This window comes from Gracilinanus agilis, chromosome 4 (genome assembly GCF_016433145.1).
Source record: "Gracilinanus agilis isolate LMUSP501 chromosome 4, AgileGrace, whole genome shotgun sequence".
NCBI classification, from domain to species: Eukaryota; Metazoa; Chordata; class Mammalia; order Didelphimorphia; family Didelphidae; genus Gracilinanus; species Gracilinanus agilis.
In genome coordinates, this window is record NC_058133.1 from 44,045,412 (window position 1) to 44,067,289 (window position 21,878).

Genomic DNA, 21,878 nt, shown 5'->3' on the forward strand with positions numbered 1-21,878 from the left:
TGTTATTGGACCATATCCATCCCAGAAATATATGATGTTTAGCTTTAGCCTACGCCATATGTCCAGTTTTTAAAAGGCTGAATTCTAGTACTTCTGCCAATATACATCTAGTCCATCTGCCACATAATCTTTGCTGGAATGGAGAAATGAAAAAAAAAATGAAATGGATTTCCATCACTATTCTGAAACATTAAAATAATACCAGCCTTGAACTCTCTTTTCACCATCGATAACTATTGGGTCTCAAGTCAGCATTAAGAATTGGAATAAACTAGGACAACCTTGTTCCTAGAGACTAAACTCCTGGGAAAAGACAATAAAATTTCATTGGTATCCAAAATGCATCACAGAATAAGTTATTTAAAGTTCTTCAATTTTCTAAATACTGTATACTTCCTTTCTGGCCAAGGCCAAATTTTAGATTTCCTTTGTGTCCATTTCATTTTCCAGAAAGTGAATAATGACTTTAATGTGTGTCTAAGAACTGTCCCATTTTTAGACTAGGTCAGCCAGAATTATGGAAAACAGAAGGTAGATTTCAGGGGGTTTAAATTACATGATACATGCTTTTAGAAAGTAGTCAGTAGAAACCTTCATCAAACTATTCTGTTTCATCTTACCCAATAATTGGTGAGATTGAGAATGCACAATTAGAGATCCTTGGTCCTCCTTGCATTAAGAAGATTTCAATAACTTTGGAGGGTTCAACTTTTCAAAAGCAAGTAAACAAGAAAAGGATTGATTTGAAAATGAATGCTAGATGTTCCTGACATTTTTTTTATCAAAATGAGCTTTCATTGTACTCTTCAAAGAATGTTGTAAGACGTAATAGTAAGTTAAAGTAAAGTTTCTATTTAAAGAATTCTGGAGTCATTTAGGTATGTGGTACAAACCATTATTATTATAAAATATGATTTTGTTCTTTTTTGTTTTTTTTCAATCCCTAATGATACAAACAGGGAGAAAAGGGACAACTGGGACCAATAGGAGAAATTGGAAGCACAGGTGCTCCTGGCCAAATTGGGGAAATTGGTCCTAAAGGTGCCAGAGGAACCAGAGGTCCTGTGGTTAGTACTTGTTTATTTTCCAAGTCCACGTATCTATAACCACAAATGGAAAAGAAAATCTGCATCTGTCTCCCTCAAGCCTCATCCCTTGATAGACTTTACAGGGATGGCAGCCTTTCCATTGAAAATAATCCACCTCTACGGTACAAGGAGAATTGTGAACATTCCACAACATTAGCAGGGCTTAGTGGTTTCTGGATGTTATGAATTGAAGAAAAAAGTCCCCCAACTAAAACAAGAAATAAATTATAAAGTAAAGTAAAACATGAGCAGACTGTAATTCATAATCTAGGTAGGTACATTTACCTTCCTAACATTGAAAGCCTGTTCTCTGTAATTAAATATCTATAGAAAACTATGTTGTCATTATAGATAAATTGCTACAAAAATGTTGTTCAGTTGCCATTGGGATCTTCCAACAGCTGTATTATTCCCTGGTTATTTTATTTAATGACTTGTGACAAGTCTTCCTAAGAATACAATATTCATCGTTTTTCATGAATCTCCTTTAGGATGAAAACAGGTATAGTACACTACAGTCAACCCTATCCCCAAGAAAAGAGAATTGCCAACACATTTGGATGAACTCCAGAAATCAATGTGGTTGAGAATAAAAAACAAACAAAAAAAACCTCAATGAGATTATACTAATCAGCCTTCTGTCTGTTTTAGAAACTTCCTAAAATGCATGGCAAACTTTTACTTAGTTTTTATTTAAATGGAATAAATATTAGACCTTTCACTAAGTACTTGAAAAATATTGCACAATGCAACACTTCTTATGGTGCCGAGAGCTAAGAATTTTTAACTTCATGAAAAGACTTATAAAAGATCTTCTCTGTCTTAAGACAGGAAAAGGAAATGAGATATCAAAAATGTTTGACATCAAAAAGTTAAATCGAACGCTTGTCATTCACAGAAGCCACATCAAATTTCCCATCAATTAAGAAGTAACTAATTTTATAAAATGTTTCTGCTTATGGATATCAGATCAGAATTGGACCTTAACTGAATAATTCTCAATCTGATACTCTGCTGGTGAATTTTCAGGTCACCATGACAGAGCGAGACAACACTGTCTAGTAGAAAGGATCCTGAACCTTAGAAATCATATATATAGCCACCACTCTCCTCCCCACACCCTTCCCCCTGCCCCATCTGACCTCCACCATACTATACGGAAAAGCCAAGATAAAGTGATTTGCTAAAAGTCATTATTCAGATAGCAAGAAGAGGAACCAAAATTCCAACCCAGATGTTCTAACTCCAAATTCCATGCTGCATCATTGTAGCATTATTGTTGTTGTTCAGTCATTTCAGTTTCTTCATGACTCCATTTGGAGTTTTCTTGGCAAAGATTCTGGAGACTTTTACCATTTATTCCTAGCTCATTTTGCAGATGAGGTAAATGAGGCAAAAGGGTTCAGTGTTTTGCCCAGGATTACATCACAAGTAAGTATTTGAGGTGAGATTTGAACTGATGAATATGAGTCTTCCTGATTCCAAGTCCAGTGCTCTATCCACTGTTCCACAAAGAACACTATTCAATGTCAGAAAATTCGCTGAGATTTGTCTTAATTTTGGATTCCTTAATTTCACCTTATTACTTCTCATTTTCACTCCTTTTATCTACCTAAGTTACCAACGCCCCTCCATGTTTAATCTAACTGGGGAGTAATGTGAGATCTTTTAAATAAACATCCCAGCACTTATACTTTTTTTTAATTACCTAATTAATGTTTGTTACATTAAAATTCCCAAATAACTCTCTCCCTCTCTCCCTCCTTCTCTCTCTCCCCTTCCCCACTAGAGAAGGCATAATTTAACAAAAAGATATATGGATATATAAAACTATGTCTTGCTTATTTCTCTTTATTGGTTCTTTCTTCAGAAATGGTCATTCACAAGTCATTCTTCAAACAATATTTCTCTTGCTGCACATACTATTCTCCTGGTTCTATTCATTTCACTCTGGAAAATTTCAAGTAGATCTTTTCGTGTTGTTTTAAAATTAACCTCCTCACCAAGCCTTTATGCTTTTAAATAATTATTATTCTTTTCAAAGGAATCCCTCAGTCAGTATATATGTGTACATAAGAAAAATATATATGCATAATACGCAGATATTATATATGGATACACGTATATCTATACACTCACATATCTGTTTCAGTATACCTTTACTGCCATTACAAGCTATCTTTACTCAAAACCATCCTGAAATTCTTCTAAGATTACCTCTAAAGTTGGTATGTCTTGCTCCAAACTCAAGTCAGTGATGGCATATGTTCATTTTCTGAGGACAATTTTTACTCAGATGTAGCCAAACATTGCTTGGTGTCAAGTCTATTGAATACAAAGGCAGATCAAGATCAAGTTCATTACTTCTACTTTGGGTAAAACAGGGAAAAAAAGTAGTTTGCAAAAAGTTAGTGTGCAAAAAAAAAGTTTGCACACTAACTCTGAAAATACTTTTACAAAAGAAAAGTTCCAAAAGTCATTAGTCTTTCATAAGTTCAGCTTTTCCAGATGACAGGTAAGTTGTAACAGCAACATTCCTTTTGAAATATGCATTTTTTATTTGATCTATAGCTAGGTGGTACAGTGGGTAGAATGCCAGACCTAGACGCAAGAAGACTCAGGTTTCTGAGTTCATATCCAGCCTCAGACACTTCCTAGCTGTGTGACCCTGGGTAAATCACCCAACCCTGTTTGCCTCAGTTCCTCATCTGTAAAATGGGCTGAAGAAGAAAATGGCAAACCACACTTTTCTTTATTTGCCAAGAAAATCCCAAATGGCATCACAAAGAATCAGACGTGGCTGAAACAACCAAACAATAAATTTCATATATGTCAGTCCTATTAATTTATAACTATGTCTTGTAGAAAGATTGTTAGAGCTGAAATGGACCTTAAAGTTAAACTAAAGAGTTCAACTCGGGGATGCAGACAAGATGGCAAAGAAGGTACATAGACCCACCTGATCTCTACCAAATTACCCTCCAAATAATTATGATATACTGTCTCAAAATGAATTCTGGAGCAGCAGACCCCACAGAAAGACAGAGTGAAATAATTTTTTAGCCCAGAACAACATAGAAGACTAGCATGAAAGATCTACTGCATCAGGATAGAAGTGGAGTGCAAAGCAGCATGCCAAGTCAGGCTCTACTGTAGCAAAAGGCTTTGGGGGCAGCTGAATCAGCAACAAAGGCTCCCAAAGCTCCCAGTCACAGATGAAAAGAGAGGTTGGACAACTTCTCAGAAGCAGATTAAAAAGGATCCTTTTGCTGGGTCTGGGTACAAAAGTCCTGTCACATTGCCCATACATAGATTCAGATAAAAGTCTTAGATCAGGGTCTCAGGGTGAGGAGGAGCACTAGCACATACATGCTTGTGGCCACAGGGGACCAGAGTACCCAAGTCACAGTTCCAAGGTGGAAAAAGAGTACTTCTAGTGGCTCAGAGGCCATAGCAAAGACTAGGAGACTATTAAATGTACCTTTTTTTACATTATACAATCTTGGAAGATCTAAAAGCAGATAGATCCCTAGAGCTACCTCTAAAGGCAGCAACACAAAAAATCTGAGGCTTGGAACTATGATCCCTTTACCATAAGAACACATATGAACTTTTAACAGTTTTTTAAGTAAAAAGAAAAGAAAAAGGCTAAAATATGAGCAAACAATAACAACAACAAAAAGTCAACATGGGAAGTTATTTTGGTGCCTGGGAATGCCAAAACGCAATCCAGAAGACAACAAAGTCAATACAGCTGCATTCAAAGGCTCCAAGAAAAATATGGATTTGTCTCATGCCCAAAAAGGAGCTCAAAAAGGATTTTTAAAATCAAGTAAGAGAGATAGAAAAAAAATGGGAAAAGAAATGAGAGTGATATCAGAAAATCATTAAAAAAAAGAGTCAATAGTTTAGTAAAGGAAGCACAAAAAATAATTAAGAAAATAGCAACTTAAATAAACAAAATGGGCCAATTGACAAAAGAGGAACAAAAATTCACTGAAGAGAAGAACTCTTTCAAAAAAGCAGAATTGGATAAATAGAAAAAGATATTTTAAAAAATCACTGAAAGTTGGCCATGTAGAAAAAGAGGTATAAAAATACATTGAGGAAGAGAACTTTTTAAAAAGTAGAATTGGTCAAATGGAAAAAGAAATGCAGAAGTTCACTCAAGAAAAACAATGTCAACAATTAGATTGGGCAAATGGAAGTTAATGACTTCATTAGTCATCAAGAAACAATCAAAGTCAAAAGAATGAAAAATAGAAGAAAACAAGAAATAGCTCATTAAAAAATAATTGATCTAGAAAATAAATCCAGGAAAAATAATCTAAGAATTATTGGACCACCTTAAGTCCATGATCAAAAAAAAAAAAAAAAGAAATTGGATATCATCTTTCGATAAATGGTCAAGGAAAGCTGCCCAAATATTTTAGAACCAGGGAGTAAAATAGAAATTGAAAGACTCTACCAATCACCTCCTAAAAGAGATCCCAAAAGGATAACTTCTAGGAATATTATAACCAAGTTCTAGAATTCCTAGGATAAGGAGAAAATATTGCCAACAGTCAAAAAGAAACAATTCAAATATCATGGAGTCACAGTCAGAATGACACATAGATTTAGTAGATTCTACATTAAAGGATCATGGAGGCTGTAACATATTCCGAAGGACAAAGGAACTAGAATTTCAAACAAGAATTCCATTCAGTTCTAGCATTTTCATCAGAAATATTTGAAAGTCCTCTATCTCATTGAATACCCCCTTTTTTTCTGTGAAGGGCCACGGTCAGTTTTTCTGGGTAAGAAATTCTTGTTTGAAATTCTAGATCCTTTAAAATATTTCTGATGAAAATGCCAGAACTGAATGGAATATTTGACTCTCAAGCATAAGACTCAAGAGAAGTATAAAAAGGTGAACAGGAAAGAAAAATCAAAAGATATTCAATGAAGTTAAACTGTTAATATACCTAAATTGGAAGATGATTCCTTCTCAGCTGGGGTGGTAGGAGGGAGAGTTGGAGAAAATGTAAGACTCAAAATTCTTTTTAAAATGTTGGAAACTTTTCATATGTAATTGGGAGAAATTTTAATTTAATTTAAAAAATAATAAAGAATACAAACCCCTCTTTTTTGTTATTTTATAAAAATGAGGAAACTGAGTCTTAGAAAGATTCATTGAATTGTCTAAAGTCATATAAATAGCAAACAGTGGAGACAGAGATGTAACCTGAGTGTTCTGATTTCTTATCCAGTGTTTCTGTCACTTACCACACAACTGTCAACCCTAAAGGCAGCTAAGTGATTCAGTGCTAAGGAAGACTGGAGTTCAAATTTTGCTATAGATACTTGCTAGCTATATGATTATAGGCAAATTATTTATCCTCTCTGAGCCTGTTTTCTTACCTAAAAAGTGGTTAGGTTGGACCCCACTGCTGATAAGATTCCTTCAAGTTCTATATCTATAATCCTGAATGTATACTTTCTTCATGTAAATTTATAATGGTAAAGTAACTTATTTAGCTCCTTCACTGTTTCTTCATATGTCAGAGTATATATGTAGGAGTGTAAGCAAAGGGAGCATATAATTCTGCTCTTACCTTATTATACTTATGGTTTTGCTTTATAAAAATTCACAAAAAATAACGTATAGAAAATTTCTATTATATTCAGTTTGTATCTTAAATATGTGAGTGTATAATGTAACCAACTAGTCACAAATTGGTACTATCTGTACATATCTCCTAAACTCTTTTATTTTCTTGACATTAAAAAAAATGTTTTATTGTTTCCTTTTTCACATCTCTCAGTAGCCACTAACCTACCACCACTCCAAAGAGAAGTCTCCTCTTGTAATAAATATGTTTAGTACAGCAATATTCAGTGTTATACATATGGCTGCCATGAACTTAGTCCTAAATTTTTTTAAACTTTTCTAAGTTTTCTCTTGGGCACCATAGAAATCCCACAACTGAAAGTATTACTGCTAATATGATTAAGGATACTAATGCACATACTAAGAAGTAAGCCAAAGCATTTTTTTCATTTCTCTAGTACAGAAGAATAGTTTGAGCCAGTGTAAGAATACAGTTAAGATATTACATTTTGCTTTCACAGTTAAAATTAGATACTGCAAACCTCATCCACATGCACATCTGTAAGGAACTATTAGAAGAATAACATTTAAAAGATTTATGGAGTTGGCTATATTCACTTTCATTGATTTTTCACTTTGTTTTATAGGGAAATTTAGGATTAATGGGACCTGAAGGAGAACCAGGAATTCCAGGATATGTGGTAAGGATTTCTAATATGAAACATGAGTCCATCCATTTATAAATCCATAATTGTGTTTGATGGAGAGCATCCCAAAAGGGAACATGCATGTGAAATCCTCCTGGTAAATCCTAATGACAGAGTAAAACCCCATCACCCTGCTCAGCAAATCTCTTCTCTGTCATGGAAGAATGTAAGACTTGCTGGCATGGGCATAAAATGTAGTCAGACAAATCCCTTGAAAGCAAAGTATGGTCTGTTCTATTCAGTGGTTTTCATTTTCTTAGGGCCATCAAGGTCAACCAGGACCTCCTGGGTTGCCGGGGCCTAAAGGAGAAAAGGTAGGTTCACTGGATTTTTGTCTCTTATTATTATCATCTATTAAATACATAGAATTGAACAAAGAACTTATGGATTCCCCCCAAAAAAATCTTAAAGGCAGAAGAAGGAAGGAAGGAAGGAAGGAAGAAGGAAGGAAAGAAGGAAGGAAGGAAGGAAGGAAGGAAGAAGGAAGGAAGGAAGGAAGGAAGGAAGGAAGGAAGGAAGGAAGGAAGGAAGGAAGAAAATGAAGAATCTTCCCCATACAACTTTCTGTTTTTCCCCAGAATTCTCAGCTATCACAAGAAAACAATTTCCAAAATATTAAAAATAATAAATATACTTATCCTAATGTTAAATCAGATATTCCTATATGTCTATTTATGAAGAGGTATTACTTCTTAGGATCTAGAGTTGGGAGGGATCTTAAGAGTTATCTAGTCTGCCCTCATCATTTTACAGATGAAAATTACCATGATTTTAGGGGAGGCTTAGAATCTAGCCAGGTGGCTGAAGTCTCCCCTCTGACACACCTTTTGGCTTTGTGACCCAGAATAAGTCACTTATTGCTCTAGGAACCTCGCTAAGACTATAACCTGCAAAGAAGATGCAAATTTGTATCAGAAGAAGACATTTCTTCTCTTGGTTGTTCCCTAGCCCCATTCTATAGGTTTCAAATTGTGTGATGAGGGACAAGTTCTAATCTCTTCAAAGTCCATTAATATCCCTCTCAAATTCATTTAATTTCTATAAGTAAATATTCATTCAACAAACGCCTATTGAGTATCTCTTGTGTAGATGGCATGGTGCCAGACCATGGAGGAGCTATCGAATTTAGATAAAGCCTTTGTACCCCTGAATGTTCAAGCTAATAGTATAAGACACAAACAGTTATGATACTTGACATCTTTACATGTGGAATGATGATTTATATGACTAATTATGGTACATTCATATCAGAGATTTCTGATGGTTTAGGGATAGCCTCAACAGCCGCTGATGTCATGGGAAACTTTACACTTAACTCTGAATATTATCATTTGCTTTTTATGTAATTGTAAAAGATTAGCATTTTAAATAGGAAACATGCACATTGAGATTACATACAAAATAACATGGGCTTCTTTCCTTTGCTGAGAATTTTATTTTAAAGACACAACTAGTCTATATCACTCCTGGTGATGTCATCTGAATATATAGCGAAAGACAGACAGGCATATCTATATTATACTATGTTAATAAAACAATGTTGTTTTATATTATACTATGTGTTTTCAGTTTTTATGTTATGTTATATTATATTATATAATATCATGTCATATTATTATAATTATATTATATCTCATTATCCTTTCTTGGATTCTGAAGATCCTTTTTTTCAGAGTTGTGGAATGGTCAATGTATTGTTTTCATCCCTTCTTGCCCTTATTTTTCATTCTAGGGTTATCCAGGAGATGATAACAAAGTTCTGGGACCACCGGGGCCCCTAGGTGAACCAGTAGGTCTTTTTCTAAATATTGTTTTAATGTTTCAGAATAAAATAAGATTCACCACATTGACAGTATTTTTTGATAAAGTCTTATTTTCTTAGCCTTATACATCCTGGTTTGACCATAATAAGGAAGCTAAATGGTACAGAGGCTAGAGCCCAGATCTTGAAGTCAGAAGAGATGAATTCAAATCCTACTTCAGACACCAACTGGCTGTGTGTGACCCTGGAAAAATCACTTAAAATCTCTCTCAGCCCCCTTTTCCTCATCCATGAAATGGGGATGATAATAGTAACTACTTTGTAGGGTTTCTTCATTTACCTTAAAAATTAATACTTAAATGCTAATTATTAACATTATTATTATAAATAATAATAAAGAACTCTTTGCAGTGGGTTTTTTATTCAAAGTATTAGTTAAACGGATAAATTTTAAGAAAAGACAAGAAAATTTGGGCAATGTAAAAACTATATATGTTAATTTAAATTTATTTGGAAAAAATATCCACCAAAATGGATATTTATCTATGACAAATACATTGCAATGGCATACATGTATAATATAAGTGGTTAACAATCAACGAGAGTGGAACCATTAAGAATACTACTTGTTATCACTTAAATTTAGGTAGACACATTTTCAAATTATAACCCAGGAAATTTAATTCTCTACAATAAAAATCTAATAAAATAAGTAGTCTTTAAGTCAGGTCATAATCTTGATTGATAACCAGTGTTATCAATGGCTTTCACCATATTTAACAACTGTCAAGAGGAAGATATAATTCCTGGTGCAAGAACATCTATGGTATCTGATGACTATCATCATATTATAGTGAGTTTTAAAATTATCAATTAAATTTCAAATAAGAATCATATGTTTTATCATCTGGTTTCAACTTGAGTATCAGCATAAATAAAGTAGCCAATAAATACTAATGTATTTGAATAGATATTTAAGTAAATTTTACAGCAAATTATGAGGACAGTTTATAATATCAAAGGTATATGTGCTCTTAAAGGAATGTTTGAAACATTTTTATAAGCATAATGTTTGCTTGGTTCGTTTCTGCCTGGAGGGTTTTGGATTAGTGTTTGTCTATAGAATTTCCCATAAATTTAAGAGTAAACAAATGCATTTCTGGTTAAGAAGGACAAAGAAAAACTAACTGCAATATACCCTTTAAAGTCCCTTAGCGTAGCCATGAGGAGCTAATAGATTTCATTATTTTAGTCATTTAACAAAATTCTTTTTGTTCTCTTTTCAATTATTGTGATGTCATTTATAAAGCATATGTATATGCTTTCAAGGTCTGGCAACTCACTCATCTGACAATGCATGCTGTTTAGATGAACTTCATTTTCTCAAGTTTTTTTTTTTTTTCCAGGCCAGTCATTCCACAAACCCTCTCCTGCTTTAGGCTTTGTGTGAATCGTTGCTTTCCCACAGTTGCATGCAGATCTTGATCTCACTGAGATCCATTCTATTATTCATCTTGGTCTATTGTTGAGCGGGAATGAACAAAAAATTATTTAACATTTGGCTTATGTGCTTCTTCATATTTTTGGCAAAAGAAAAAGCTATACTAATTATATAAAATGAGTTAAAGAATATTTGATTTCAACTATAAAACTGATTCTGTACGTGTGTGGTCTCTCTAGGGTGCAATAGGCAACCGAGGAGAAAGAGGAGAATCTGGAGCTGAAGGCTATAAGGTAATAACTACAGGGAAAAAAAGTGTTTCCTTTTATAGGATTTAAATTAATGTCCAAAACTCCAAGTGTTATATTTTATAACGCTTACTAATAATCACAAGAAGTAAAGGAATAAAAGAGTGATAATCTAACAAAATAAATCCACATGACCAAATTCTGTTGTCTATTTAAAAAGTCTGCTGGCAGTTGCTATTACAGGAAGATAAGAGAGTGAGAGGCAGGGCTACACAAAATTTATATCCTCCTTAGGTCAGCACTTAACGTAAGAAAAGTGGGGTGCTGGGAGTTGTAGTTTTAGGGTACAGATCCTAATTACACACTTTCAAACTTTATAAAGACACAATCTTGGTTTTCCTTGGATTAAAATTGCAAGTTGTTTCTCTTTTTGGTGGAAACATGGTGGACTATGGGTACAGAATACTTTATATATTATCAGATGCAATACTTCCATTTTACTTAATGTTATTCTCTGTTACAAAGGTATGTATGGGGAAATCATTGAAGTTAAAAAAGGTATTGACACTTTTTGAGGATAAAATGAGATCATATTTTATATATATATATGCATATATATAATATTTTATAAAGTATTTTACAGACTTTAAAAGTGCTATTGAAATACTATTTTGTCATTATTATCTCTTATTATCATCATCATTATTATTAAATGTAGCTGATATGCCAAAAAGGATTAGGCCTAAGAAAAGACAGTGTGATTTGGCCTTTAAGTAATTATTGCTAAATTGGAACAAAGCGATTTCAGTTGGGAGATGAGATTGGAAGCTGGATTATAAAGGATCAGGGAATAAGAAAAGAGGAAGTGAAAGCAGTAAGTATAGACCCTTGTCCAAAGAATTTGGCTGATAAAAGAAGTATAGACTTTCAAGTATTAACCATTTTTGTTCTACACTCCTCAGTTCAAATAAAATACTTCTTGGCAGAGAAAACAAATAAAAATGAAGAAGGCTTTTCATTCCCTGTTACAATAAATAATCCCATTCTCCCTACAGAGTAGTCCTACCCTCTTCTTTCTCTTGCTCCCTACACATTAAAAACATCCCTTTCTTTTGTCCTTAGCAATCATTGCTAATTTTGATTTAGGTTGTACTTTGTAAGAGCCCTTGTTTCTTTTCTTTTAGCCACAGTTATTTTCCCAATATACTCTTTCCCCCAATGTAACCTGGACTTGAACCAAAGAAAACAGTGAGGCAAAACTGGCACCATGTCTATATCTGACAGCATATGCAAGATTCCACATCCAAAGTTTTCCATCTCCCTACCATGTGGAAAGAAGGATGTTTCATAATCTATCCTTTGAGACCAACCAATTAAATTAAATTAAGCAAATATTTATGGCATTAAATCTGAGATCAGTTACTTCTCAGTTTGGGGTTCATTTGTGTTATTGTAGTCATGTATATTCTTCTAATAGATCTGCTTTCTTGGCCTTGAACCCATCTATTCCCAAGTTTCTCTAAATAGTTCATATTAACCTTTTCTTATGGTACGACTATATTCCATTTTGTGCATATACCAAAATTTGCTCAGTCGTCCCCCAATCAATGGGTACCCTCTTTATTTCTATTTTTTTGCTACCACAAAGTGCTAATATGACTATTTTCCTGTATTTAGGACCTTTCTGCCTTTGACTTCCTTGAAGTATATATATGCCTAGGAATAGGATCTAAGAGCACACTTAATAGATAAAATGTCTAATGACTTTTCTCATATAATTTCAAACTGTTAAACAGATTTGTAGGTCTAAATGATACCTCCAATACCCTTATGCTATATTAATGTTACTATCTTAACACAGTTTCTTAAATATTGACTGCTCTTCCTTTATCATTGTTGCCAACCTTGATACTTTTCTTTCAAGACCATACCATAGTTTTATATTTATCCCAGGTTCCTATCCTTAATACTTTCCTTTTCTTTTTATATGTGTATGTCTTGTGTCCCTAAATAGTCATGTACATTTTTAAAAAAAAGGACTGTGTCTCCTTCTTTTAATATTTCACAGTGCATCAAGCCTTACTTGACTGAATATGTTATTGACTAGAGAGGAAATGATTCATTGACCCTTTTGCCATAGTAAAATCGCAGTGCCCATATCTGGAAGTGAAACTCAGATTAGCCAAACTGGTTAATAAATACAGATTATTAACATTTTAGTTTTCTTCAGATAGAGGAATTCTAAATCCTTTTTATGATTTCTTTTCTCAAAAATAAAATTTTCACCTCATTCAAAGTATGAATTTAAGGGAGTTCTAAATAATTCCAATTTCTGTTCTGATAAGAGCCATTTTTATATTCACACTTTTTAGGAAAGACCTGTTAAGAATATTTTAAAAAATGAATGACAATTTGTTTTATATCAGTTGATTTTATTTTACCCATGAAGTACTTCTGAATTTTTTTTCTGTGATACAAAGTGCCAGTTGCTTCCAACATATTTTGGAGCCCATATGATTCTATCTTTGTCTTTTCTGTGCATAACTTCCCAATGTATCCAGTAGGAAATCCAGTTTTAGCAATATCCTTCTTTATTGTCTGCCAATTAAACTGCATGGTGTAGCCAAGTCAAAACTAAATCAAATCTATTGGCTGCCAAATGAAGAGTTTACTACTACCCTAACATAAGATGAAAGGCTTCATTTCACCTATAACCAGCTCACTATAACCAGATCCCCATTACTTCCCAGACTCCAGACAGTCTGGCATTCTTCTGTAGGACCTACCAAGTGAAGAATGTTTCCACTGGGTTCACACTATGGCCTCTTCTTCCTATTTCCGCATTCCTCTTTCCATTTCTCTCCTGATGGGGTTTCAACATTGGCAGCTTCAGTGTGTTCCCTGAATTTGTTTAATCAACAAATCCCTTCCTCTCTTTTTTTTTTCCTCATTCCTTCCCACTTGGTTCTGGAGCCGATTTTATTCTGTTTACTGATGGCTCAACTTTAAGCAGTTAGCTAACCAAGGCCAGCCAACCTGCTGATTTTATTGTTCTGACATTTGAAAATCATGAAGCATGCACGGCCTCTCCCAGGCAAATTTTACAAAATACGACTTTGATTCGTATGAGAAAAACCCAAGATTTGTTGACAACTGTACTATCCCATTGTAGCCTCCAGACCTTCGTGGGTAGTCTTCTAAGATGTTTATGTTTCTCTCTGGACATAATATGCTAACTGATATCCCCAACATGAGCCTGACTATTATTATTATCATCAGACATTTAAAAAACACTTCAAAACTTGTAATGTATTTTATAATCACAGTTCATTCACAATTAGCCATGCTACTAGGTAGGATCAGTAACAGTGATAATCCAAAGCAATGGAGAATGCAAACATTATTTAGGTGGATCTTTGAAAAGCCTTTGAGTTTTTTGTTAATGTTGTCTTTGCTAATCATGATAGGGACAGTTAGGTATTGCAGTGGATAGAGTACTGGGCCTGGAGTTAGGAAGATCTGAGTTCAAATCTGGCCTCAGACATGTATGTACTAGCTGTGTGACCCTGGGCAAGTCACTTAGCCCTACTTGCCTCAGTTTCCTCATCTGTAAAATGAGCTGGAGAAGGAAATTGCAAACAAGTCCAGAATCTTTGTTAAGAAAAGCCCAAATGGGGTCATGAAGAGTCAGACACAATTGAAAATAACTAAAACAATCATGATCACCATCCTCAAAGAAAGATGAGTGTTCTGTTCTAGATAGGAAGAAACGGAGACCCACAGGTGTTGGATTTTGCTCAATAACTATGTGTCTCACTGTGCCTGATGGGTGCACTGTATAAAAAAATTATATAGACAGACCCTTCCTTCTGTGAAAGATAGACTGATGTCAGCTACACACATTTAGGACATTCAAACATTTAATTCTATGTGTATTTATTTAGTATCTACTAGATATTGTTTCTGCACAATAGTGTCTGAAAAATATTGTGCTAGATTCTGAAGGCCATAAGATTCAGGATTTAAAGTTGGAAGGAACTCCAAACAGCACTGAGACCAAGCCCATTTTTACAGATAAGAGACTGAGGCTCTGATAAATTAAGTAGCAGGGTAACAGGCAAGATTGAAACCCGTTGGTTGTATCTATATTACTGCTCCATCTTACAGCCCACTAGCTCCCTAAAAACACAAAAACAAAAGAACACCAGTACTCCAGGAGATTATATCTTGCTGGAGGAATGAAGCATGAATATTAATATTAAATCTATACACAGTAAGAGGACAGCTGGGTGACTCAGTGGATAGAGAGCTGGGCCAGAGGATGGGAGGATGGAAGGACCTCAAGACACTTTCTATCTGTATGACCCTGGCCAAATCACTTAGCCCCAATTGCCTAGTCTTTACCTCTCTTCTGCCTTGGAATAGATACATAGCATCAATTCTAAGACAGAAGGTGAGAGTTTAAAGAAAAAAGAATACGTAATAAAAGAACTATAGTTTTGGGGCAAGAGCATTGTGATCCATATAAGAATATTTTAAGTAAGAGATAAATGATGGATTAAAGCTAAGTGTAAAATTGAGATTAATTCCCAGTAAAGCATACATGTCCATCCTGGGCCAGGTGAGAAATAAGTCTTCTGTCATCGGTCTGGAAAGGCTTCATGAATGTCACAGAGCCAGAATAATCATAAAATCATAATCAGAACTCACAGGCTTGAGGTTCGATAGCTTCTCTCTAGTAACAGTTTGATTTGCCAAAGATCAGGACTTCAGAGACTCCTTTTGTTTGAATTGATTCTGTTCTGTTCTGAACGTTCTTCTTTCTTCTTCTATCAGAAGCATGTGTAGCTAACCATCACTAGTAACACCATATCCCATAGGCTTTTCACACTGAAGTTTTTCTTCGCCTTCTAAGACACTGAAATGAGTTCTTTATCACAGAGTTGGAATTTGGTGTTGGAAGAACATATTGGCTTTCCACAAAGAAAAAAAAGTCAGGACTTAATGAGCTTAAGCAAACCTTATTTCTCCGTATTCTATTCATATTGTCCTTAGCCCAGAGAAAAAAGATGAGCCCAGAGAGAAAAGTCCAAGAACATTTTCCCCCTAAAATCAATTGTCTTTTTTGGACATGAGAGTGGGAAGAGAGGAATCTGAACTGACAAGAGCAGTGGGAGAGGGCACTGGGGAGCTTCCTTATGTGGAATACTCACTGTACAAATCTTACCTGATTTATTCCTGGATGCCGACTTCTTTCTGTTTACACATTTTGAAAAGGAAACGTGGCAACTTGGCATTCCTTCTTATGAGAAACAGGATGATGGCAGATTCCTGAATGTCGAAGTAATTTGTTATTTCTAAACATTATGCTCAGTAATTGCTCCCATTCTTCAATGCAGCAAATCCACTATCCAAACATCAATGTTCTTGGCACGTCAGATTGGGGCCATGGTACACCCCGACTGTGGGAAGAGGTTCAGTAAAATGGTGTCTTTCTCATACTCTTTATTACCTTTGTTTGGTAGAGGTCATAGAGGCACATGTAAGAAAAAAGAAGACAATATCTACCCTTCATTATAGCATTAGTCATTATGCTCTTTAATATTTCTGACAATCATTATATAATCTCTGTGGTGATTCAATTCAATTCAATTAAACATCTCCCTGTTAGCTGAAAAGTAACACCTGTCTATTCTTCAATGACTCAACTTCATTTCTTCTGTGATTTTTTTCATCGTGGGTACCGCAACCCTCTTTTTTGCCTAGTAAAAGTTTTACAAGTTGCTTTAGCCAAAAAAAAATTCTTATCTGACACCTCTCTTTCCAGTAATGTGAATCTGTAGCTTCATATCAGATGATTCTCACATGACAATCCATTGCCAGACTTTCTTAGGAAACTGCCAGAATTTGGGGCTCCCTGATATAGCCTTCAATAAGTCTCCATGCAATGCTAAGAGTCTGGAGAAGGATCTCTATTCATAAAGTCATCATTTATAAACTGGAATGAACCTTAGAGATCATTTAGTTCAACCAAATCATATGCCATCATGATATATCATGATATAAGGTAAAGAAAGACACCACTTGATTTAGCAAGAGCCACAGTTGGCTAGTGATGGTACCAGGACGAGAATACAAACCTCTAACTCCCGGTACATTGTTCTTTCCATGATACTATTGCTTGCTACCCTCCGCCGAATTCACTGAAATATTGTCATATTCTCTATTTCAAGGGTCATGTGGGCGTGCCTGGACAAAGAGGAGCCATTGGGCAACAAGGGGCCCCAGTAAGTTTTGACAACACTTGTTATTCTTTTAGCATTTTAAATGATAATTTCTATGAATCTCTTTTCATGTGTGTTTTTTGTTTTGGTTCCTGACAAAGGGAGAACCAGGTGAAATAGGTGACCCAGGACCTAAAGGAGAGAGAGGATCTCAAGTAAGTGAAATCAATTTAACACGATTTCAAATTTGTCCTTTTTTTTTTTTTTTGAGGTAATGAAGGGAGGAATAGGCTTTAAACAACTACTTGTCATTCAAAATAAGCTTATGCTGAAAACTAGATTTTCCTTGACCATATAATCTCTAGACTATAGACAAATTGACTTAAAGTTGCTTTCATCTTTATCTATGCAAAACTGGAATAATAGCATTTTCTTTAAAGGTTCAGGCAAATGTACCAACAAATCCCAAATAACCAATCAGCATGGTAAAAAAAATGAATCTACCAATTATGTAGTATCTCTTAGATGAAAAAAAAATGGTGCTTTGGTTAAATATTTTACATTTCCAACAATTCTTATAGAATCCTGTGAACATTAGCTCCTAAGCAATAAAAGCCCAATTGGCTGAAAAGTGTTTTTTAAGGGAGATGAATAGATTTATAAAAAAGATAAAAAATATTTATTAAAAGAGATTTAAGATATTTTTAATAAGATGTGTATTACTCAGCATCATATAGGTGAAAAACCCATTTGTTTTGTTGGATTGGCTTCTTCTCCTATGAATTCAGTGTAAATTGTTCATGGTCAACCTTTGTTGACTGGTCTCTGCCACATGTATAAGTTTATTATGCTTTTACTCTCAAAAGGGAGTGTTCTAGTTTCAAAGACTAGAAATTTTTAATCAACATTTCTTTTCAGATTTTCCTCATAATTATCTAAATACAATTATCGCACATAGCTATCACACACACAAACATACCCCTATCCGCCTTCAATATATTCAATTTCTATCAAACTAAACTGCTTCCCTAAACATATTATAGAATGGAAATTGCCCCACAAGGCTTTAGTTCATATCCCAGTTTTACTATCTAATATCTGTGTGATCTTAGTCAAATCATTTCACACTTCTGGATCCCAGTTTTGTGATCTACAAAAGGAGAGGACTGATTCTCAGCCATAAATCTTATGAGACTACTTCCTACACTTTTCTACCTCCATACTTTTGCTCACACCATGTATTGCCCTTAAAATATCCTCTTATTGAATATATATCCTTCAAGGTCTATTCAATTGCCATCTCCTTTTTGCAGGCTTCTGAGCTAGTTAATTCTTACTTCTCTAAACCTTTCTCATGCACTTATAGCACTCTATGATGTATTCATTTATGCAACTATCTTATATCTACTACTGGATTGTAAGCTCTTTGAGGTCAGATGATTGTTCATTGTTTGTAGCATCTCAAGCTCTAGTATTGTGTTTTACACATAAAAGACATAGCCATTGGATATGATAGCAAACACCAGATTCTAGTTTGCTACTCACTAGATGACCATAGACAAGCCACCTAACTTCTCTGGACTCCAGAATCCACCTGAACAAGATGAACTTTGAATCCCTTTGTGATCCTATGAATCTACACATTTTAATGATACAGGGAATAAGTGATTAATTCTTTAAAAGAATATTTTTAACTCAAATGTTTTTGAATTTTAATGTCATATATATGTATATATTTTACTTTGGCCATCTCTTTTCCCTTTTCAATCTCTGTCTACTTCAGTTTTCTCATCTATAAAATGGAAATAATAATAGTACTTACCTCCCAGGGTTGTTTAAAATATACAACGAAGTATTTCTGAAGTGCTTTGCAAACCTTCAAGTATTATATGAATGCTAGATATTATTATTATTACCAGTAAGAAAATAAACAAAATCAGATACAAAATGACTGATGTGAAAAACTTATTTTTGCCCCCAAACAATTTTATGTATATTCTTGGTATATATCAGAGTATATTCTATTCAGTCAGTAGCTCAGTTTGGAGTGTTTGGGTGGTATTCAGTTTTTTTTTGTTGTTGTTTTGCTCAATGTCAATGAAATGGGACCATACTACTCAGTGTAAGGTGAAGAGAAAAGGTGACAATTTCTGTTTTATCTAGAACTGAATAAGGAGTAAATTCTATCATTTAATTGAATAATTATTGAGAATAATTGTTTACATTGAATAAATCAACCAAGTGACAATATCGAATTTCCTTTTTAAGTTATTTTGTAGCCAAAGTATTAGTGTTCAATATTTTCAATGGGCACAATTATCAAGGTGGTGTAGCTGAATTATATCTGTGTTTGACTAAAGTTAATCTCTCAAAGTCTGTCATGAAAATGTCTATTCTCTCAGTGCTTCTCAGCTTGGCTCTTTTCAGATTATTCTTCTCTGAGTGAAAGCTGTTCTCTTTTCTAGGTCCATTATTATTTAATCTAACATTACAGGCAGAAATTGAAAGTTTACTGATATTTTGTCTTATCAGCCAACATGATTGTCTCTTTATTAGAATGTAGGGGTGATGGGTAAAAGGAAGTCATACTATAGACCACCTGTTTAGGGGCTCCGTTTCTACTTTTCATTCCTCAGTGGTGGCACAGGAGTGCACACAGGAAGCAAAGAACACAAAAGGCATTTACCCAAAGGCCTGGGTCCCAGACTCAGCATGGCTAATTTTTTGTTGTTGTTCAGTTGTTTCAGTTATGTCTGACTCTCATGATGTCATGGACTTCTGTCTATTTGGTTTTCTTGGCAAAGAGGTTAGGGTGGTATAGCCTAGAAGTTTCCTTCTTCAATGGCAAATGGAGATCAAGTGACTTGCCCAAGATCACACAGCTAGGAAGTTTCTGAGGCTAGATTTGAAGTCGTATTCCTGACTCCAAACCCAGCACTCTATCTATCTCTTAAGCCACCTAGCTTCCCCAATGGATAATTTATTGCATCTTATTTTCATCCATAATAAACATGTAGTTATAAACAAATATATGATGAGGGTCATTTGCCTTCTTGGTGTTACACATAACTTATTAATTCTTTCCTCGAGAATGGAAAGAGAAATTAACCTATTTGTATACCTGTCTATATTATTGCATAATTACTTATATTTTGCAAATGGTTGACCTACTAAGGGGTAAGGGAATCCTTACCTTTCTACATGCTGTTTCTTCTGTCACAAGGGTATATGAGACACTAAGAAAGAAAATCGTGTATTCTTAGTTCCAATAATATCAATATATTGATAGCCTACTCTGATAGTCTCTGGTCAAATCAGGACTATAGTGGACTCAAATTATCTAATGTTAGGGAAAGAATCCCCAAAAGAGGATAATAGTGATAACACAGAAGGAAGACCATATGGATTATAAACTCAGTCTGTGCCTTGGACTCATCTTCTAATTAAGGAAATAAAAGTAATCACATAATTTTAATTGATGAACCTGAAGCATAAGTATTCTGGGGGCCATATCTTAGGATGAACACCAGAAAACAGGAGCATACCCAGAGAAGGGGACCCAGGATAGTGTGGGGATTAAAAACCACTGACAGACAATGAACCGTTAAAGGAATGAGACCTATTTAGCCTGGAGGAGAGAAGGCTTGGAGAAGAAGAGATAATATTGCTGTCTTAAAATATCTGAAATGTTATTACATAGAAGAGTAGGACTCCTTCTGCTTAATCCTAGAGGAATAGGATTAGGAATAATTGATGGAAAAAAAGTTGTAATGATGAAGATTTCTGCTGAATTTAAGGGAAAATTTTCCCCAACAATTGTTGTTCAGTCATTTCAGTCATGTCTAACTCTTCTTGGAGATTTCTTGGCAAAGATACTGAAGCGGTTTACCATTTCCTTCTCCAGCTTATTTTGCAGATTGAAAAAAAAAATGAGGCAAATGAAGTTAAGTTACTTGCCAAGGTTCACAAATCTATTGTCTGAGAGTAGATTTGAACGCTGATCTCTCTGACTCCAGGCCTGGTACTCTCCACTGTGCTGCCAAGTGGAATGAGCTGTCTTAAGATTTTCATCTCACTTACTATAGGAATTTGAGTGAAAATATGGACCATTCATTGTCATGTGTAGAGTGGACTACTTGATTTCTAAGATCTCTTCCAGCTCTGAAATTCCGTGATTATAATTCTATGACAATGTGACCATGGTCAAAAGACACAAATTCTTTAGACCTTCTTTTAATCTCACTTCATATGTTAGAATAAGCCATCATAAGTCCTTATTTCTACAGTTGAAATGTTATATAAATCAAATCATCCTACTTTTTATGTGCTTCAGGCAATGATTGATTACACCCATGGTTTTTCCATCTGAGCAACACATTGACTTCTATTGTCCAAATTGTGGTTTGGCTGGGGTTCCTGGTAGCCCTCTCAACATTAGACCTCATCCTTCCTCAGCTGTGTGTTGCCCTTCTTAGGCATCATCAGTATGCCAGAAATATAGAATTTATCCTTTTAAAGACCATCTAGAATAACTCCCTCATTTTTCAAATGAGAAAAGAGAAATCCAAACAGATTCAATAACTTTCTTAAGGGAATTAGGATGCATTATCATAGAAGAATAAGGAAAAAGTGAGAGAAAATTAGCTATCACCTTCATGGTAAGCACATAGAAGCAACATTAGAATTTCCTGAGAATGCATGATATAGTTTTTATAAACTAACTCAAATTATATCTAAAACATATACAAATACATATACACATATTCATCCTTTGATACAGATCTTTGATTTCATCAGATTTAAAAGCTCCTGATA

The 21,878-nt window shown here is 34.6% G+C and overlaps 1 protein-coding gene across 1 annotated transcript in view; it reads left to right on the top strand.

Annotated features, from left to right (window-relative positions):
- COL24A1 (collagen type XXIV alpha 1 chain) overlaps positions 1 to 21,878 on the top strand; it is a 407,511-nt gene that overhangs the window by 309,865 nt on the left and 75,768 nt on the right. The window contains exons 37-43 of the mRNA XM_044674850.1: positions 960 to 1,067; positions 7,329 to 7,382; positions 7,649 to 7,702; positions 9,121 to 9,177; positions 10,831 to 10,884; positions 17,073 to 17,126; positions 17,225 to 17,278. Of these exons, the coding sequence (XP_044530785.1) occupies positions 960 to 1,067; positions 7,329 to 7,382; positions 7,649 to 7,702; positions 9,121 to 9,177; positions 10,831 to 10,884; positions 17,073 to 17,126; positions 17,225 to 17,278 (435 nt within the window). The remainder of the gene's footprint in view (positions 1 to 959; positions 1,068 to 7,328; positions 7,383 to 7,648; positions 7,703 to 9,120; positions 9,178 to 10,830; positions 10,885 to 17,072; positions 17,127 to 17,224; positions 17,279 to 21,878) is intronic.